General features: G+C 36.1%; 1 protein-coding gene across 3 annotated transcripts in view; it reads left to right on the plus strand.

The window, feature by feature from the left end:
- CABCOCO1 (ciliary associated calcium binding coiled-coil 1) overlaps nucleotides 1-21,807 on the plus strand; it is a 91,829-nt gene that overhangs the window by 12,153 nt on the left and 57,869 nt on the right. For all 3 annotated transcript variants that reach the window (XM_084524864.1, XM_084524862.1, XM_084524863.1), the window contains exons 4-5: nucleotides 1,194-1,338; nucleotides 6,745-6,817. In XM_084524864.1, the coding sequence (XP_084380990.1) occupies nucleotides 1,194-1,338; nucleotides 6,745-6,817 (218 nt within the window). The remainder of the gene's footprint in view (nucleotides 1-1,193; nucleotides 1,339-6,744; nucleotides 6,818-21,807) is intronic.

Raw genomic sequence — 21,807 nt, forward strand, 5'->3', positions numbered from 1 at the left:
AGCCGGAGAGAGGACCTGGGCCTGAATATTGTCACTTCTAGTGATCTTGTTATCTTTACTTCCCCACTAACTGATATTTCTAGTTCTGTTACTCCTTTTCATTTCCCATGGCTTCTCTTCTATTTCCCCCCACGTTCTCTGTATTTCTTGATTTTTTTCCCATTATGGTTATTTATATCATGCCGCCTCTGTTACTGAAAACTGAGGTGAAATTTTCTGGTTTTTGATTGCTGTACAACTAAAGGGCAAAACTATAAAGACCAGAATCTTGGAAGTTTTTAAATTTGTTTTCTGTACAAAGAACCAAGAAGCCGATCAGTAGAGAATTAAAGCAATAAGAAAAATAAATCTATTTCAGCACTGGTGGATATTTCCCCATTTTCTACTCTAGATTTTTAGACTTGAAAAGAACAAGCAAATTGTGTTGGTAACTTTTTTTTTAAACTCCACCGTGGTTTTAGTGATAGCACACAGTGTACACAAATCAGAAAGATGGATCCTTTCTTAAATGCAACGTTTAGCAAGCATTGATATATTTTCAGATTTTTGGTTAAGATTTTTTTAATCAAGTATACAAAAGGAATTTAAATTTTAGTTCAAAACTGTGTTGGCATTTGGTTTTGCTTTCCAAGTTAAAACTGTAAAGTCATTATTTATTTTGGGGGTGTAAACGATTATGCAAGCAGAATATTAAACATATTCAAGTTTAATCAATTATGACTAAATACTTTAAAATTGCTTGCCATTTTTAACATCTGTTCATGTATTTCTGATTTATATTGCAAGGGATATGGTCAGAAGAGCAGTCTATTTACAATACATAAGCAATAGTAAATTCATTTTAAGGATAATCATACTTTGCATCTAGCATTTACATGATATTCTGCCTGTGGTTATCTCTGCATACATAAAAGACCAACCTGTAGTGTCTTAAACATCCACTATTGTGGTCGTTGCATTACTTAGGGCTCATCAGTGATTTTATGATGGAATTTTAATGCGTGTTTTATTGATAAGAATAATGGCTACAGACAAAAGTGTTTGGCCACTGTTGCTTTTTCAGTTTCCATGTGACTCATAATATAACTGCTTAAGCTTCTAGAAGTCTTACAATTAAAATGCCCTAAAAAGGGGGGGGGAAACCACCTCTATTATGTTTATATTTACTTTTTGTTCTTTGGAATTCATTGCAGACAAACATATGACCTTAGAAGATAATATAAAGGAACTTGGAAAAGCAATGGCTGGAATAGGAGAAACTGATTCAGAAAGAAGTGGTGACATGGATGTCTTCAGCATTGAGCAAGCCAAAGAAATCATTGATTACTTGAGTATCAGGTACTACCCTAGGATACATGATGTCTTATTCAAATAATTTAATGTGGTAGGAAATCTGCTGATAAAATAAGCTAAAATTATTTAATTGGGTATGTACTTACTATGCCAACATGCTACGTATACCAAACTTGAAAAAGTAAAAAGAAAAGAGAATACTCAAGCAGTGGTAAAGATCTGACCTCCAATGTCAAAGCCTGGAAAATTCAGAATTTAGACGGGAACTTTATCTTGACATAAGATTATTCTGAAAAGATTCTATCTGGGTTTTGGTTTGGGTGATTTAAAGGAAAGAGGAGAATGGTGTATACAGAATACTCTTGTTTTGCTTTTAAAGCTTTCTAATTCTATATTCAGTTGAACAAAATCCTAAGTCTCATTTGTAACTTTGAGTATTTGTGTGACCTTGTCAGCTGTAGTGGACTTCTTAAGTGGTTTAAAGTTCTGTACTTTACAGAATTAAGGCTATGGTAAATAAGTATGAGTAATAAAAATGTTGCATTTGTTAATTTGTTAATTTGTTGCATAAGTTAGCATAAGTTTGGCATCTGCATGACGAGGTTTCTTGACAGGTCTCAGCTTTTAAACAGACACAGAAAGATATAAACAGCAGTAATTCAGTTATGTATCTTGGAAAAAAATGAAGTGTCAGTAGCTAATCACTCCTCTCCATACAAAGTCTTAGTAACATATACAGACCTTTCTTCATTGAAGTGCCATCGTTAGGACAGCAGCCTATACTCTTACACCGCTGCTTCCAGCACCTGATGGATGAATGATTCCTTAAGTTCTTGTATTGCCAGGATGAGCAAGATGGAAAATGGGAAAGGTGTGATTGTAATATATGTTTATGTGCTATACTATATCTTCAGCTATTGAGCCCATTTCATGGCCTCAATGGTAGTGCTAGGGAGAGAGATTTTGTGGCAGATGGACATACAGATCAGTCATGGACTTACTATTTATGTAGAATTGTTGGGAATTTTCTGACTCTTCTTTTCCTAGCAGAATTTTAATGTGGCAAAGAGGTGTTTTATTATTATTATTATTATTATTATTATTAAAGAGTGTTTTTTGAACGCATTAAAGTTTTTATTGAAAAGAGACAAAAATACAAGGTTGGCTGACAGTCTCCTGGTTTAGGGCACTGATAGATTCTTAGTGGGGGTTTAAGCCCATCACACATGATTTCTCTTACAGTTGAGTTATAAGATCTGGCTTTCTCCTGCTCTGTGTTTTGTTGTTGTTGATGATGACGATGTTGGTTCGGTTTGGTTCTGTTTCATGGAAAATAAAAAGAACTTCAGATTCTTCCCATATGAAATGAGAACATCTCTTTATATCTCAAATTTGTGTAGTCAATGCAAACCAGTGTCCTGCCAAGTACTCCCCTAAATTAAAAAGAAGCTTGGCATTTAAAATGTTTCATTCAACTTCTACTTCTCTTTTCCTGTCTGTGCCTTTTGTATATTTATTTGGAACAAATGTTTTTTTCGAAGTAGGATCTCTGTAGCTCTTGTGTGAACTATCCATTGAAAGAGATCTTGTCCATGAAGTAAGTCCTTCACAGTGTCAAGAATTTCATCCAAGAGATTAGATGCTCCATTCTATTATCACCGAAGTATTAACTCAGCAGGAATACAATCATGCCTCAGTACAGCAGTGGTATTCTGGCTGCCAGACGTGTAGTTCTATTTTCATACCACTCAACTTACTAGAAGTACGTACTGTTACAAGGTCTAGGATATACACACGTACACATATATGCACATACGCTAAAATGTGCCATGTGTATCCACTTTATACAATGCATTATTTCATTCATGTGAATATTTTTTTTTCTAAATCGGAACTGAATCAGCACACTTTTTATGTAGTTGTATTCCGAACTTTATGAACTCAGGAATAGGCTGACTGAGTTTTATTACAACTCAAATTTATGTATTAGTTCAACATTTTTTCTTGTTCTTCACTTTTTTTTTTTTTTTTTTTTTTGTTTAATTTTAAATGATAGACCTATAGCTTTATTTTTTTTTCTATTCAAGATAGTATGACATGTTTTAGTTCAGATCACATTTTTATAGGTGAGCTCTGAACCCATGGGATTCATAATGGAAATGGGGACAAATGCTCAACTACATTGGCACAAGCTGTATAACAACTATAATGATACCTTCAGGTCTGGTGGAAGGTGACAGTTATCGTCTTTTTATCCTGTCTCCTGCAGCAAACACATATCAACATAGCTCTTGACATTTTCTTTCAGGAGGCAGTGGAGTTGGGAAAATATGTCATTGTTAATCACCTTTATATTTTCATATGACATCATAAGAGGTTTTATTCTGAAAAATCTTACTTGCATGAGGAAAATTATTTTTATGTAATTACTAAATACATTGGCACAGGCTCTTAATTGTTCACAACAAGCATTTTATATAATGCATGGTGAAAGAAAACTATACCAGTTTTAAAATAAGCACCGATGCTGTATAACCTACATGATTTGATTTAAAGAGCATTAAATGGAAGAATTCTTTCATTGATATAGGATTAAGGGTGACAGGTCAAACAGAGTTCTGTTTGAAAAATAAAAATAAATTCAGAAATGCCAAAAGTAATGACTTATATTTTTGGAAATACTGTGAATTATCTCTACATGAAACACGGTCTGTAAAGAATATCTTAACACATTTAGAAGGTCTAAGGGAAAGAACTAATTTTCAGCTTCTCTCAATCTGGCTCCTTTCCAAGGCATTGGAATAAAGAAAAGAAAGAAGTTTGAAATGTTAGGTTCTCTCAATACAGTTTGAAAGATATGTATCTAATTCCTTGTATGTTTGTGATGCTCATAATTTTTTTTTTCAAATAATCCGTGTTAGAATATTACCAAAAATAGATCTGTGTGTGTGAGAGAGAGAGGACACATGTATTTTCATGAATTTGTCTGAGTCATCTCCACCTAAGTTCTGAAGTCTGTTTAAACATAGTTCATAAACAAATTCCTATTTTTCCGCTGAAACATGGCAGGAATTCTTTGGTGAAACACTGCAGTAAATAGGTAATTAAGATGCTACAATATTTGCCATTTCATTTGCAGTACGTATGTGCTTTGGGTGTGGGGGAAGGGAACTTACAGTTTATGGTAGCCAAATTTCTTATGCGAGTAATCAAATTTGTTTTTTAACAAATGGTAATTGGCTGAATTAAATGTAACTATAGAATAAAACTTTTATATGGCACTTACAGAGCCAAATGTTCAATATGGCTGCTATAATACTTCTCACAAAACTAGGAAATGCATCTGTACGTATGTGCAAAACTGTCTGCAGCCATTTGGGTACAAATGTATTTGAAAGAGTCACAGGTGTGTTTGACTAATCATGCTGCAAAATGTATTATTGTCATGTAAGAGAGGCTGGCAGTACTGCCTTTGTGTTCTCCTAATTCTCAGCTGCTCCCAAAGGCTAGAAGAATCTCTGCTGTATGTTAGCTGGCACTTCAGCACCACTTTCATGAGGGCAAATTGTCCCTGGTCTGCAGTGTTTCGTGGAACCTCAGTGGCACTGTGGCAGTGGCCGGTGGTGCTGTGTAAGAGAAGGTGATTTGGAGAAGGATGTTCAGCTGAAATGGTGGGGACTGGACACAGACTCCCACTGTTGGTTTCCTCATTAATTGTCATAGCCAAGATTGTATTTCAGACACCTACACCCCAGTGCATCAGCCTCTTGACCAGGATTCTGTGATAACTTTTTAAACTACCTGTGTTATGATTAAAGTGCTGCAGAAGAGAGGTCTTACTCTAAAGTCCGTATCTTTCCAGTATGTACCATGCCTGTCATGATATTGACTTTGGTCTTAAGGGAAAAAGAAAAATGGGAAAACTCAAAAATATTGTATGTGAGCTCTGCTTGGTTCCTAAGAAAGCATCATACTTGATATTCCAAGTAAAAACTTAAATTCGTAACTTCTGACCTAGCCAGGGTATTCCAGGCACTCTATTTAAGAGACACTTGGCAAAACAGGAAGAAGTTTCTCTAAAAGTAATCAAATAAAAGCATAAGCTTAAAAATGTTGGCATACATCCTCTGACAGGGGACTGTCAGTGTCCGTATGTGCTGTCTCCATACTGGCAGTTGCCTTACAGACCAAAGGATGTAGAAGCACACGTCTTAAGAGGTGGCTTTGAAGGCAACATGATTATTTTTTTAATCTCCTGGCTCAGTGGAAGGCTTAGATGTGTAAGTATAGCATTAGCATGACTTCCAGTACGTGGTAGCAGTGTCCGTAGCTTTAAGTAGGTAATTGCATACATTGTTCTAACAGTTACTTCCAGAGACCATAGAGAAATTCACGTTGGGAAGGATGTGTGGAGGCCATTTAGTCCAAACACTACTCAAAAGAGGCTTCGGTATTCTAGACGTGGTCGTTCAAATATTGAACAGAGAGGCACCACCATCCTGGTTCCTGGTTCTAGTAGTGTGGTGGGGGGAAAGGATAGGAACTGGTTACAGATGTTCCTTGCAAATATTGCCATATCTTTCATGGGTACGTCAGACAGGACTCTGATAAAGTTAGAATCATTCTTCGACCTGAACTTGCTATGAAATCACAGAACTGAGTTTTAAATCCTGTCAGAATGACATGACAGAAGCCAGAAGTTCTGCGTCGTGATTTTAAGAGGAAAAAGTAATTGTAACAGATGAACTGTGACAAACCAAGCCTTTGATTAAACAAATATGATATCATTGATCATTAAGAAAGGAAACAATGAAAATTATTTAAAACATTAAATGGCAATCCACATATGTTTTAAGGGAAAATAAGTTTACTACTTTAAATTACTTTTGGTGTAATGCACAAAACTCCAGTGTGTCTATCTAGTTTTCTAGTTTTTCTTTAAGGAAATAGTGCGCTGATTTTGAAACATGACCTTGAGAGAATAAATGCTTCCATTCTTTATTCGTTTTGTGTTCCAACATCAAACTTGATCGCTGGAATAAGCAGCCCATCCCAAATCTGCTAGCTCATTTGGCTTTGTTTCCTTCTTGTCCACTACTGCTGATACTAAAGACATAAGTATCCTCGTGATATGCATTTCAGGAATTACTTTTTTTCAGAGGAGAACTTAGTCTTCTTGGAGTTTGATTCCATAAGAACAAAGCAGTTTTATTCTTAATTATCATACTGGATTTTCTACAGCCATCTAATAGTACGTCCTGTAAATTAAATACTCCGTGTATCATAGCTGAAGTTAAACAACCATCTGCTGAAGTTAAACAACCATTTCTCTCTAACATTCGGAGTATTACCCATCTGGAGAGTAGCTCTCACTATAACAATTTTTTTTAACAGTGTTACCTTTCTAGAGATCTACAGCTGTACTAGCGGTGTTTTTCTCTTATTTTTCAGCTTATTTAAACCCTATAAATTGTATGAACATCTCTTCCACAGTCCTAGAGAAAAACTGGTGATAAGTAATAAGGTAAGTCATTTATATAGATGGAACTCATTATGTAGAGTTATTTAATGAATGCACTATGACATATGTTTTGTATTGCTCAAAGCAATTTTATGTCAACATTATTTCATTACTAAAGTGAAATGGCTGATTAAAGAATACAAGTTAGATGTTGCGATCCTAAAATTCAAAATTAATTTGGGATTTCAAAAAAGTGTAAATGCATTGGTTGGCTAAAATGTGTTAAATCAGGAATGCTTTTGTTTATGTGTTTATAAGTTGGTGCATGTCATTTGAATTAGCAATGCATGAGTCTGACTATTTTAACATCAGCAGTCAAAATCAGAAAAGTTTGTGTACCAAGCAAGAGTCTGACCACAGTGCTGATATTCATGTATGCACAGTTTTTTTTCCACTGTAGTCACCAACAGTTAATTGTACTGATTTTAGAGAAACAAGCTAGCTAGAAATCCAGCAGTTTGAAGGTTGTCTTACAGTCAAGCTAATTCACTGTTATTAAACTTTGTATTCTGACTTATATGTGAAAAAATACATAGGAATATGTGTAGACTCAGGAGGTGGCCTTTAATCAAACAGCCAGATTAAATTAGTCAAATATACTTTCCTTTTGTTTGGCAGTGCGTTTTGGAGATATATGTTACAATACATTGAAAAAAAATTACATTTCTAATTTAGGAGACAACTGGTTACTCTGAGAGGCACGATAGTAGAATTTCTCCTATGGCATGTATCTTAGCTTATCAGCACACAGGGAAGTTAAAGTTATTAATGCATTGGAAAAAATCTTTTGCACATTAAGCTGGTGGTTTGGGTCTGTAAATGATGCGGTATAATTTCCTCCCATGTTGCTTTTAAATAACTGTGTTTTACGCAAGGAGGACTTTTCTTGCCATGGATGCAAATATTTGGAGATTGAGGTTGTTTGTAAGGTGGGTTAAAATTCCAGCTATGCTGGAATCAATGACAAAATTAATTACATAAGTCAAGCAGGACTTCAGCATCACACTGTTGTTGTGGTTTTCATATTAGCTAATGAGATCAGTGGTTGGCTAGCGCTTTCTAATTGGTAAAATTATTTTTAATGAGGCTTTAATTAAATAATTTCTTGTGTAAATTTGGTTAATATATCAGTTGCAGATTAGCTTAAAATAAATGTCTTTGTGTTTTCTTGAAACCTATTTCTGGATGTCTAAGATCAGCATAAAATGCTACAGTTTCACAGCCAAGGAGAAGCAGCTGCTCTGCATGGTTTGTATGCAAGACAGCACCACCTGTACCATCTACCTCCACTAGGGAATGGCAGAAACGTATTTCTGTGAATGACTTTGGTGTTAATCCATCAAAGGAACAAGTGCAATTTACAATAAAACTGTCATCAAAACCTTCATGATAATCTTTAGCTGCAACTCTCTTACAGACATTTCTTACCTATGCACCAGTTTGGTTTAATTCATGTTTTGTAGTCCCATGGCAGAGACTCCAACCGCATTTATCCAACCACAGTGTAATACCCGAGAAGATCAATACTTATATTCGTGCAGAGTTTATTTTGATAGGGTGTTATATTGTTCTTCAATAAGTTAAACACTTTGAAACTATACATACAAATTTATGGCATTCTCTGCATTTGCTTGATGTGTACAATGTGATGAGAGGTGAGCCCAGCACAGACACCAAGTTCCCAAGCTTACAGCTTTGTTACATTTAGAAATGCGTATCCATAAAGGAGAGCATTACCTGCTGTGTTTGCAGTCCCTTAGATGAACAGGTCAAACCTGACAGACTAAAGGGGCAGATGTAGTTCGATGTGTGTGCCTATGGCAGGAGCATGCCTGGAGTCACATGCCCTGCAGTGCATGTGCTCAGGGAGCAGAAGGGGGCCAGAGATCGTCTGGGAAATCTGTGCACTAAAAGTAGATGATAAATCTATGATGAAAGGCTGGCTGTTGTTTCACTGCGTAGATTACCGTCTTTAAAATAAATAACAAAAAATAAAGCCACTGTAGATACACCGTGGCCAACAACTAGATGCAATCCTTACTCCCAAGCACACTGTTGCTATTGTCTAAAAAGTTTTCTATTAGCTTCATTGATGAAAGCTGTTTTTTTGGAATGAGAGGCAGTAAAATGTAATGGCCAGGTTTGCCCAAATAAGAAGAACCATGGCATTCTAAGAGCTTAATCACAGTATTATCTTATTTTGCAAATAAAGACTTTTGGACAAATCAATGAAATTATTTGCTTTAACTGAAATGGCTTGCTTTAGCTCACTGAGTAAATTTGTGCTTCACATATGCTGAAGGTATCACCTACTGAACAAAAGTCCAGCAGCCTCTTCTTTAGCAGAGATTCAGCTGCGACAAAAAAAAGCAATAGTTAGTGCTGTATTGTATATCCTTTGAGAGAAGCCATGGTATGTGTTTTCCAGATAAAACTTATAGCAATGGATTATGCACCCATTGAATTTTATTTTTTCTCTAGCGAGGGCAATTATACAGTGTTCTCAATCAGATTTCCTTTTTGATCTTTCAGTGCATTTATTTCCAAATGACCCTGTCATTTCCTGTGTAAAATAAAATCAGACAAGAAAAGGGAAATGACTCAAAACTGAGTTAGATTATGCATACAATATCTGCATGCCACTTAACAAAATCTAAGTTACTTAAATATAGCACATAATTAGTGGAGCTTCACAATCTGATTAATATTCTGAGTTTGATGCAGCTAGCATGATAGAAACAACTTTGTAAAATATAGACAGTATTTAAGTCTTTAAAAAAAAAAGGAACAAATGACTGGCTAATTTAAATATATTTTTGCATCAGCTAAAGCCTTTAAATCAAACTGCCTGAGGTGATCACATTGCCTAGGAAAAAAAAAAGGTTAACGCAGAAAGACACGAATGCTTGTTATATGATAAAACACACACCATAAATCTAACCCAGTTTGGCAGTCTTTAAAATTTATAACTTACCTTTCCAGCTATCAAATCCTTTACTTCTCCTTCACTGCAGATCTACAAAGACCTATATATTACATATGTGCAAATACCTGTTAGAAAACACAATAGGTACAAGGAGTTACTGAGAAGTGTTAAGATTGCCAAGTAAATTGATCGCTTTTTGTTTTGTTTTGTTTTTTGTTACTGTTCTGAGCACTTCTCAACATCTAGAAGAACTGCAGAAGAAGCAGTGCTTTGTCTGGACTGTGGCCATGAACCGAAATAAAATGCATGTAGGGCTCACATACCAGAGTTCTTCAAGAATGCTGTTGTTAAAGATACTGTTTTTACCTTTTGTCCATACTGGAGGTTTTGCCCTCTAGCTGTGGCTTAGTATACCTAGTACGCCTGCAAATTCAAAGAAAGCAAATGGGGTACATACCAAATCTTGATGGGCAGGGATTCAGTGGAGCAGTTCCTATTAACACGTCAGATCTTATAAAAAAAGGTTTAATTTGTTAATACAGGAATTGTGTAGAAGTTTTTGTTATTTTCTATTTCTAGGGTCAGCTAATTTATTTTGCTTTGATAGGATGATATATTGCAGTACTTTTATTGCAGTACTTTTTTTTTTTTTTTTTTTTTTCCGCAGATTTAAAAATTGTACCTTTTACTGTAGTTCATGTTTTCTGCTGTGCTGTGTTGTGTATTTTTGGATGAAATGAGGCTAAGGTCTTCTGGGATTATGTCTGCTTTGAAACATTTCCTAATAAAAATAATGTGGTTGGTAAGTCTAGTTTTATTCCTAGTTGCTTTAGCCAGCCTGATGGAGTAATCTGCTATTTTATGGCCCAGATGACTAGCTAAGTTTGACTTCTTGAAGTAGTAGTGTACAATGCAATTTTCTTTAGAGATGTAATAGTGGGTCAGGTTGCAATAAAAATATCAACGATTAATGACAGTGCAGATTCAGTGTTATAGCAGGCACTAGATATCATCCCCTACTTAGAGTTGCAGAAGAATTTCCATTAACACTGTCTTTCCATGTACTCCTTACTTTTTGAAACATTAAGCTTTCAGACTATGGCTGGTATTTATCCAAGTGTGAGTGGTTGTTTTTGTTTAGTCTTTTGTTGTTGGTGGTGGTTTGTTGCTTTAAGTATGAATAAAATCTCTTCTGTGTTTTGAATTTAAGAGAGTGCATAGGAAAAGTACACTATCTGAAAGCTAATAAGCCTTTCTTGATGGCCAAAGTCCTGAAGTCTGGGACTTCACTTTGATATGTAATCCTCATTAGGTGTTGCACACTTAGATTGGTTAATCAATCATTTTTAAAACAAATTTGCTCAAGGATTTCTTGAGAATTGCATTTCAAGAATGTATGAAACCAGAACATTTCTGTAAGCATATCAGTTCACACTAGAGAGACACATTCCCCAACTAATGGAGTGCATGTTTTTCAAAGCTTGAAGATTTCAAATATTTGTAATGCTTAAAAACCACTGAATTGATTTTCTGTAGCTTTGTTTTGTAAATATCACCATGGCAAAGACAAGACTGCTTTGAAGGACATAAGAACATAGGACTGGAAGGGACCTCTTTAATTGTCAGGTCTAGTGCTGCCTTCTCATACGCAAGCATGTATAATCCTCTTCGGAAACTTGTTAAGCTCAAGCCTAAGAAGTTAACTTTTTTGTCTCTGCTATTCCAGTTAGAAAGCTGCCCTGGAGCCTGATTTCTGTAATGGTTATAAAACTTCTAATTTCCAGGCTAAGTGTATTCACAGCAAGCTTATGTGCACTTGTCCATGTGCCAATTTGTGCCAGTATTGACCTTTACTTCTTATTCCATTCCCAGTGTTTATTTTTCTAGCATATAAAGAGACAGCAATCTTATTGTCAGCCTTCATTTAGCTAAATTAGAAAAGCCCGTCTTCTCTAATCTCTGTTTTTATGATAGGCTTTTGATATATACATTCTTACACACAGAGTAGCCTTAAGTCATCCTGTTGGTCGTTTTTTGTAATTGTTCCACTTTAAGTTAGTTTTGTTTGAACATAAGTGACTGAATGGCAGTGTTGTTGCTGAGATAAAAGCGAGGCCCTGTACAATGACATACTGCTTGCTTTTTCTCTTTGGGAATAATCTGCATGTTAGGTCCTAGAATCAGTCCACATTTCATACCTGTATCGTGTAGCTGTCTTGTAGATCTGCTGTTCTGATTCTCCTTGCTTCCTTTTTTTTTTTTTTTCCCTGTTTGAGGTACTCTCAGCGCACTACAGATTTTTAAAAGTCATGTCCCAACAGTGTCACCAAATGTCTGTTAAATACAAGAGTGAATATTCTTCATGGTCACTCAGTCCCTTCTGTGTGATATTCTTGTCCTCTCATGCATTGATCATGTCTCTCACATTCCTTTTGTCTAGAAAATTGGTTATCTTATTAAGTAAACTATGAAATTAGTGTGGCATCACGTATCTTTGATAAACCAATGCTGTGTTATATGCCATTTTCCTTTAATTTCTATGTCCTTACTTATTCTTTCCTTCATAACTTGGTCCTCAAGCTTTTACTACTATGGAGATCAAAACTACAGCTTCAGGAGTAGCTTCATTATTTCACAATTATGAATGTTTAAAACTAGCAAACTGGTACTTGGGCTTTTGATGTCTGAAAGAAAATTTTTGATGTCCTCTACAGAAGTGTGTAGTCCCAAAGACCTGATTACTGAAGCAAGCAGCTGGAGAGCCAGTGCTTTTTGGTGACAAAAATAACTGAGATTTGGTCCTTTGATCTTGAAGTTTGCTATGGCTATAACTAGAGGGATCATGAAGGGCTTATGATTAGACTGAATGAAAAGTGGAGTCTATTGGGATTGTATGCATTATTACTAGAAATATTTTAAGCATATCTTGCACATTAGAAACGTCCTTTGGTTTACAAAGACTCTTTGCTATACTCAGTTACCATAGTGGAGATATTCTGACCTGTAACAGTTGTGTTTCAATATAGGTCGCATTCTGGTGGTTTTCTACAGCTATTTTAACATGCCTGTGTTCAGGTAGCTGAACTGTGCTTCCCTAAAAGCCAGTGAGAGCTCTAGAGAGTTTGTGGAATTCATGGTGCTGAGTACTTCTGCAAATCTTGCTTTAGAGAATGATTGACAAAATGCTTCTTAAATTATTTGCTTAAGAAAAATCAAATACAAAACAAGCATGCCTTTTAACTCACTAACATGTACGAAGTCATGAAAGTAAAAATTCTGGCAGGAAAAATTCAGAATAGCTGAGATAGACTATGCATTCATTACACAGAGCACTATGCTTCTGACCCTGCCAACTTTAAAACAAGTGCCTCTTTTTAAACGCTTCCGAAATTTTATTTCAGTAGACCTATTCATATACAGAGTTAAACTGAGAAGTGACTGGGGTCACATTGTTCATTAGCCTGGAGGATGAAAAGCTGAGAGTGAAAAATAATAAAAATTTTAAAGCTCGTCATCATTTGGTATTGTATTTGTTTATCTGACAAAGCATTTTGACTGTATTATGTTAAATAGGAGAGAGGAAAAAAGGTTGTTGGTGTTGAAACGTCTCTGGAACTGTGCAGGAATTTGAATATACATAGATGTGCTCTCTGGATTTGTTAATTACTTAAAAAGTGACTTGATTACTCAGTGTGTGTGTATGTTAACATACGTGGTTCTGATAATAGCAGCAATGGCTTATTTATTTGCTGGAATGCAGGCCAAGTAGGAATTGTAGGCTTTGACTTGAAGGATAGTCAGTATATTAAAGACAGCATTTCTTTGCTATTCACCAGAGTATTGTAAGATCCAGAGGACTAATTGCTCTATCACAGGACTATAACACATTAAAAATATTTATAGATCAGAATTCTTATGTATTTAAATTTTAATGGAAGACAATGAGATTGGCAGAAATAAAGGCTTGGGGAAATTTTAAAGTGATTAAGCAAAGTACCTGGGGGCAAGCTGTTAGGATATTAATTTTGTTTTACTTTTTTTAGTATTCCTGAACAGTTTACTCTGTCAATGCCCTTTGGGATTTCTTGTTGTTTTACTTGACCAGAGCATAACAAAAATAATTGGAACTGAGCAAAGTAATTCTGTTCCGCAGAAGATTCTGAGACTTTTTCGGTTTGATTTCGTTCCATTTTAAAACAAATAATAGCTTTTAACAGAATTGCTGTTCTTAGATGTCTCTGTTTAAACTCCCCCACTCCAAAGCAGTCTTCCTGAAGGCCTTTCAGAGTCCAAGCCCCAGGAAGCTCCATCCTGGGGCCGCACAGGGTAGTTGGCTCTGCTGGAACCAGATCTGCCTGATTCTGCATCTGTGATCTGGCCTCAGCTGTCTGTAAGGCACGTTGTAGGGGAGCCAGGAATCTAGAAAGCAGAACGCGAGGTCAGCCAGCGTGGCAAACTGTTGAAGGAGCTTTGTACATAAGCTGATGGGAAAGCAGATAGGCTATTGGTGGCATGGTGGTAGAAATTTGCAAAATACACCCGAGTTTTGCAGTTAGTTTGAAATAATGTTTGTAAGTAATCTGCCAATAAATAATTAAATAAATAATTATGTCCGCTACAGAACAATAATATTTTCTGTTAAACTTAGTCATATAATACAGCACTGATCAAGAAGTTATTCAAGAAAATACCGTTTGACATATATTTTGAGAGTTGTTTTTTATTATTTTTTATTTTATTTTTTATTATTATTGCTGATTGCTAACAGGTACCATCTGGGGACAGGTACCATTTGCTGGTCCAGTGTGAAGACACTGGTGACTAGTTTGTTAGAGCAATTGACCTATTTCCACAATTTCCTTAATCATTTTTATTAATAAGCAGGTAGAGATCCATGAACTTACACTACAGTGCAGGACTATTTTTGCACCTCTACCTTTACCTGCAGGTTTTCATCATCTTGAAGATTAAATTGTATTCTTAAAACTATCTCTGGAATGGAAAAGTGATGTGGTATTTCAAGGGAATGTATCCCCACGGGTGAATATTTATGTATCAAATTCATACATCTTGTGACCTTATGTTATGAATAAAATTTTGACCTTATTCATATAAATAAATAGCATGGCATTTCCTTACTGTGATGATTTATATTCAATATACATTTTTATAATTTTTTATCCTCTCAGTTGATATTATAAGAAGACTTATTCAAAGTCTGAATAAGAGAGTAGTTTTGCAGTCCTTTAAAGTTCTTTTTTTTTTTTAATGCACCAGAAAGTTTGTATATTTTCTAATTTCAGCTTTAATTTTCTAACTTGTCATAAGATACAATATGAAGAATTTTTACTGAATTTGGAATCTGCTGTATGTGAATTTAATTCATAAAATGTTATTTTGATTTCCTGTATATAAGTTAACTTCAGGAAAATAGAGTGTTACTAATTAGAAAGCTGAGTTTTATAGGATGTCTGTTTCATATGTGAGGTAACTTATATTGCTACTTAGGCTTACATTTAATAAACTTTAGCTAGGAAAATTGTTTAAATTTCAAAGAAAAGATAATAAATAAAAGGAGGGCATAGAATATTAATGTGAACTCGGTCTTTATTTTTTAAAGCATTCAAAGTTAAATAGTGGTGGTCTGTTAACAATCTAGGGCTATTTGGCAAGTCTTTAAACTTACTCAATAATCAAAACATAAAAGGACAATGGAAACTTTTTACAATAAAAGAAAAAGGAGTTGAGTACAAAAACCAAACAAATTATCCTCTGCTTTTTCTTGGTAAGGAGGTGAACTTTATAGGAAGGGCAGCAAACTCTGAGTTAGGGTTGCCTTTTCCTGTCTTTGTTATAAATTACATCTGTCTGTGAAGAATCCTCTCCAGTTACTTCGTGGTTACGGGGGAGTCGTGTGGGTGTATGGGGAATGGAGCTGAGAAAGACAGATCAGGGGGAGCCTTCTTTTAATTTTACTGGGTTTTGTTTCTTTGTTTTTCACTTAGGAAATGGCAGTTCTTCGCATTAATCTGCCTTGCTTACTAAACATACGGATGGATAGAATTCCCAAGATCCCAGCTGTGTAAATAGAATATTAACAAAACAACTGTTTTCTTCAACATTTTATTATTTGTTGCTTGTAACTTAGTAGGCTTTTGGAAGACTTCTGGCACCACTTAGGTTCACTCTAATCATTCAGAATGTTTTCATTAGGGTTCAAATGGGGAAGACATTTGGCAACGGGATGAACTCCATCCGAAGGATAATGCTTGATTCTTTAATGGGAGGCCAAATACACTGCAATCTTGTTATGAGACACCAGAAATATGAGAGGAAGCTGCCAAACAGTACTTGAGGGAGAGCCATATACCTGGGCTAAGTGCCCTCCTCGTGCCCTTCTTTCCTTGTGCCTACTGAGCATCTGAATGGATGGTGCAGGCCTTTTAGTCTGAGCAGAGGTACCTGTGTGCAGCTGCTCAAATTGAAGAGGAAGGGGACATGACCAAGTTCCCGCATTGTTTCTTTTGTCATTTTTAACAGAATCAGGAGTCATTGACAGACTGTAAGTGACAGAGCGGAGTGGGAAATTTTGGCCTTTCATTCCTCTTCTGCAGCGTGGGCAAGCTCCCACCCATGGATTTTCACTGTCTCTTGTCCCTCCGTTTTGGGAGACGGGTTCTTAACTGTAACTTTTCTCAGCATTAAGTTAACCTCATGTTTTGTGAGTCCCCCTCCAACCCACAGCTTCGCTTATAGAAGCTAAGATATCATTATGTTCTTCCAGCTATTGCACTCAGTAAAACAGCATCGGGCAGGTAGACAACACTCACTTCACGGGGTAGGTTTGAAAAGAGACAGCAGCTGGAGTCTTTAAAAGTGTTCTGTGATTAAGACTATGAGCTGAAGTATTTTATGGTTTGGCTTCACAGTGTGCTCTTGAAAAATGTGGTAGCCACGTAATCCTGAGTCTCCTCTTGACTGACTTGAAACAGCTGAGGAGGAACACCTAATTGTTTATTCCTGATGTTTGCTTTGTAAAGAGTAAGAGTGGGTAGCATCTCCGGCTGATCTTAAGATGCTAAGGTAGTATCTCTATGAATTTTATCTCTTTTTTAATTTTTCAAACTGATTTCGTCTTCAAAATTTGTCTTGTCACAGACTGTAAAGCTTATACCAGAGCCTGCGTAGGTTCTGCGGAGTTACACTGCAGTCGATGCTCTGTCAAGGATAAAACCCAAACAAACATGGATGGACGTTTTCAGCTGAAATACACTAACATTTTTGCTCTCTGCATTTTTCTAATAAGTGGTCCTTGTCATCTTTTTGATCCTTCTACAGGAAGGTCCAACGATATTGTAAAAACATATTGCAGAAAATAATGTTCTCTGCTGTGAGAGCAGTAAAAATTTGCAGGTATTGCATCATAACACACATAATACTCTACTCTCCTGATGCTAGAATTCCCGTACTTGGTAAAAGTTGTATTGTCTCTGTTCCACTCAAATAACAGTACACAAGGAACAATATCATTTGTGTGGTTTCTCAGTAGTTTCTTTTGACTGTGTGTATCAAATGGGGCTTGTGAATACAGTCTAAGGCAATGGCACAGATCCGAACTGATAGAGATGCATGTTTCATTTATTGTAAGGCTGACCAAGTATGGTCTCAGAGTTGTGAAAACACCCTGTGCTTGAGAAGCTTGGAGTGATCAAGGCTGTGGGCAAGTTTCAGACACTAGCAGGCTGAAATGTATGTCTATATCCGTAGATTCGCTGAATGTTGTGTGTTGTGACCAGAGATACATTGCAACCAGTCTCAATGTCTGTGGACTCTGTATTGCTCTTGTTTAATAAAATTGAGGAATGATAGGGTGTTCTTTAGAATTTATTATAGCCTGAATATCTGCCTAACATTCCCTCAGAGTTTTTCTTAGCATTCATTTTGTATTCATGACATCCGTTTATCATTTTCATCCCTGTCTGTTACACATTTAGGACACTTAATGATTTTCTTTTGTTCTAAAGAAGATACTTCACCAACTTTTTGTACTCTCCAGGATTTAAGATGAAATTAAAGATTTATGTTTGGAGAAATGTTAAATTACCCGTAATTATCATATTTCAAATGAAGTATTTGAAGGTTTTACCCTCACTTAAGCTTGTTGCTGGCGAATTTTTAGCATTACTCTTGTCCCTCTAGGACAACAGATTAAAAACAACTGATAGCTAGAGGCTGGGTTGCCGACTTTTCTTCTTTTTAAGTCCTACAAGCGGTGCACTGTGGTGTGCCCCGGTGGGATTCCTAAAAGCATTGTTACATTTCTGTCCATCATGAGAATGACCCAGTAAGTCTATTGGTAGGTGCAGGTGTGTTGGCATGTAACTCAGTACTGAACCATTCGTTTCTGTTTAATAACCAATTGTTTGAGAAATCAAGAAATTGTCAGGATGGAAGTAGGGGGGAAATGCTACTAATTTTGCCATGATGAAGATTTTATCTTTTGTCCATCCCTGTTGCACTTGCAAATGAATTACTGAATGTAAAAAGAATATCCTTCTGTTTGGAACCCTGGCACAGCAAAGCACAAGCACAATAGCAGAAGTTAAAGACAAGATTTCAGGCTCATCTTCATGCTTCCTAACTGCTGCTGGTTTGACTTCAGTTCCTACTGTTGTTATTCATACTGCTTTTATTGCAGTGTATTCAATTGTCTCTTTTTGTTCTGATCAATCCTCAGTTAAATGGGTAAACAGTAAAATAAAAAGGGTCTATAATCAAATTACTGTAAGTAATTGGTCAGCCCAAGCATTACTGGAACTTTGTAATGAGTGGAAAAACGGGGCTTTGGTATCAGTCGTAAAGGCCAAGCCTTTATATCTGACAGGAAAACACATTGCTACATAGGCACATTTTCTGTGAATTTAAATTACAAATTATTGTGTATAATCAAAATCAGAGCAACTGAAAAACCATACAGCATGGATAGACTTTATTAATTTTGGGTACAAATGACAGATGTTAGACAAGCTTAGAAGTCTGACAGACTAGGAGAATCTTAATATGTGACAAGTGCAAGATAAAATAAAAACTTATCTTATGGATTATTTTTTTCCTTCTCATAGTAGAGGGAACATTACACAAACTAATAAGCAGGAAAGCATATGCATTAGAATAAAATGTAAAAGTCTGCGGTAAGGGAGCTTATTTAGGAAACAGGGAAGTTTAAAGACTGTACATTAAACAGCCAACAAGACATGGTGTGTTAAATGGGGGACTGTGGGTTGCTATGGGAATGGGAATGAGACTAAAGTTTTTCAGTGCTGGATTGCCAGTTTAATACAGCTCCCACTTTGCAGTCTATAACATGGATTGGTTCTGTTACAGTACTTGGTGGATAAATACCAATTACAAAGACAATTTGCATTCTTCCTTAGCACTTATCCGTTAATGGACTACTGAATTTAGATGCAGAAGTAATTGTTTAATCTGGTGTCAGTAACTCCAATGTATACGTTAGTATAGCATTTGCTTTTTATTTTTGTTTTCCCTTTTCTCTTCTACCAAATGTATTTGGGGAAGAATGAGTGAACAGTAAATAAAGGTAGCATGAATGTTAACAAACTGAACTCCGTGCTGTGAAATTCGGTCGTATAGAAAGGCCACTTCTGTAGATTTGTGCCACTTAAAGAATTCTGTGTGTCAAATCCAGGAAGGTCAGCATAGCAGGGAGAATAGTTTCTCAGGAAGAGTACACAGAATTTGCCCAGTGCTACAATAAACAGCAGTGGTGCAGTGAGGGTACTGCAGCTTCATTTTTACCTGGGGGTCAGATTAACTCTGTCAATTAGCTCCCTGTTAAGACCCAATTTACTTGGGCTGTATAGAGACTTCAGTGGGATGGTCATATTCTATTGAACTCTCTCTTCAGGGAACAGTAAGTTCTACTCAACAATGACATTTTGAATTTGAAAATTAAAGAAATTGTGGAGATGGAGACTTTTGGGCAAATTCATCATGGGATACCCATGAAAAGGTTTTTAACACCTATGCTTCTTTTACTGCTGTCAAGTGTAAATTCTGAGTATGCAATTAGGTTTTACAATCCAATTCATGTATCCTAATCCATGGCATGCCAAGTGATTCCAGAGAACCTGGTGGGACTGTATCCAAAATAGACACTGCATTACTATGGTATGTATTGGTACCAAAATTGGGCCTCAAACTGTAGGAGATTAAATGCTAAAATAGTCTTGCAAAAATGCAAACATTCCATATTTACAGTTGTGTAAAACACCGCTGTAGCTTTGTGATGTTTGTATGTATAAGTAAAATAAAAAGTGCTATATTAGTTTATCCCTATGGATGACTCCTGAATAAGAGTTCATATTCAAAATCTTTTAACTAATTTTGCTCTGTAGTTTCAGTAGTAAATTAAGAAATGTACTTAGTTTTCAACAGTAAGAGAAGGTTGCTGCAGTATTTGTGCAATAAAACAGGAATTATATTTGTTAATATACTTCAGGAGCATTTACATTCTAATCACACAGGCAAAAGGAAATTTCAAGTAATGGCAAGTAAATTTAAATTACACAACAGCGAAGACTTTCATGCCTTTGAAAATATTTTAGCACTGGCTTTTTTCCCCCTCTTCCTTTGATTATCCTTGATCATAGCAGCAGAATTCTGTTGCTGTTGCCATAATTTCTGAAGCATAACTGTGCAAACATGAAATCTGTATATATAGGTACATTTGCCAACTTCTTTTAATTTTTTCATTTGCCTTCTACCTCCTGTATTGGGAGGGGCTGCTGATCAGTACACTGGCTGAAGGAAAATGCAGAATCATTGTAGGAGAGAACAGAGACGTGCAGGCAACTTTTGCAGAAAAAAAAAAAAAAAAGTAAGCTTTTGACTGTGGTTTCAGAGTAAAGAAAATTAGATTTCCATCTCATAAAACCTGCCTTCTGGACCTCTGGGATCCCTTGGTAAACTAGCCAGCATTTGTTGGCCATGTGCTTTCAAGAGTGTCACAAGCAGTGTGTAAGAGGGTATTTTTATGCTGCATACATGTAAACTTGCCAGCTTTGAACCCATTGAACATTATTCTGGATCTGGCCTTACCAGCTATGTATGTTTTGTAATCTGATTCATACAGCTTGGCTCCTCCTGCAAGCTGGGTCGTGGCTAAAATAGAAAACTGCTATACAAGGTGCTTAATGGAAGGGAAGGTTTTCTCCAAGGAAGCATTTTCCTACCCTTCTGCGGCTTGATGCCATCCTGTCATGAGTTTTCCACCTCTTTGCTTGCGTATTGTAAAACTGAGAAGGGAGAACGAAGTGCCAGTGTGACCAGAATAGAATTCCTGGATTTTTTTCTATTGCTGCATTTAACCTCTGTTCTTTTAATAATATGCACAGCAGGAGAAAGGGGATGTGCTTTAACAACTTGTCAAGTATTAAGCAGTGCAGATTGTTAGCTAGAAATCATGCTATCAGTTGGAAGTAAACAATAAGGCCACATATATTTAATTTTTAATAAATTTTGAGTTATGCTGTTCCTTTAATTACATTAATCAGGCAGGCTCCAACACTGCAAGCCTTAGGGCTTGAAGTGCAATTTCAATGCTTTGTAATAAATTTGCCGAACTTTGGAAATAGATGAAATGGCTTAATATTAAACATTTGCTTGATTTAAATTTTACTAACCCATGCACTTTATAATTCATATTTTTTTTTTTCAGGGCAATGTAGTGCCACAGCAGAACAATCATAATAGTAATTGTGAGTAAGTGTTCCTTTTGCACACAGGTTTTGCTTATAAACTAGACGAATAAGGGGCCTGGAGTATTAAAGGAATGCTAAAGATCTACAGAGCCTTTCACTTCAAGGTCATTGGTTCAAGCACACTTCATTAAAGACAAAGTTAGCATCTGATTGCTGCTTCATAATATACATGAAATGAGTTTGTCAGTGACGAAAAGGAAAGGATACAACTGTTTTAATAACATGAAAAGAGGTGTAGGACTAATGCAGAGGTCCAAAAAGAGAGAAGGAATTTGGAGAAGCCC

This window comes from Aythya ferina, assembly GCF_964211825.1.
Source record: "Aythya ferina genome assembly, chromosome: 7".
Lineage (NCBI taxonomy): Eukaryota > Metazoa > Chordata > Aves > Anseriformes > Anatidae > Aythya > Aythya ferina.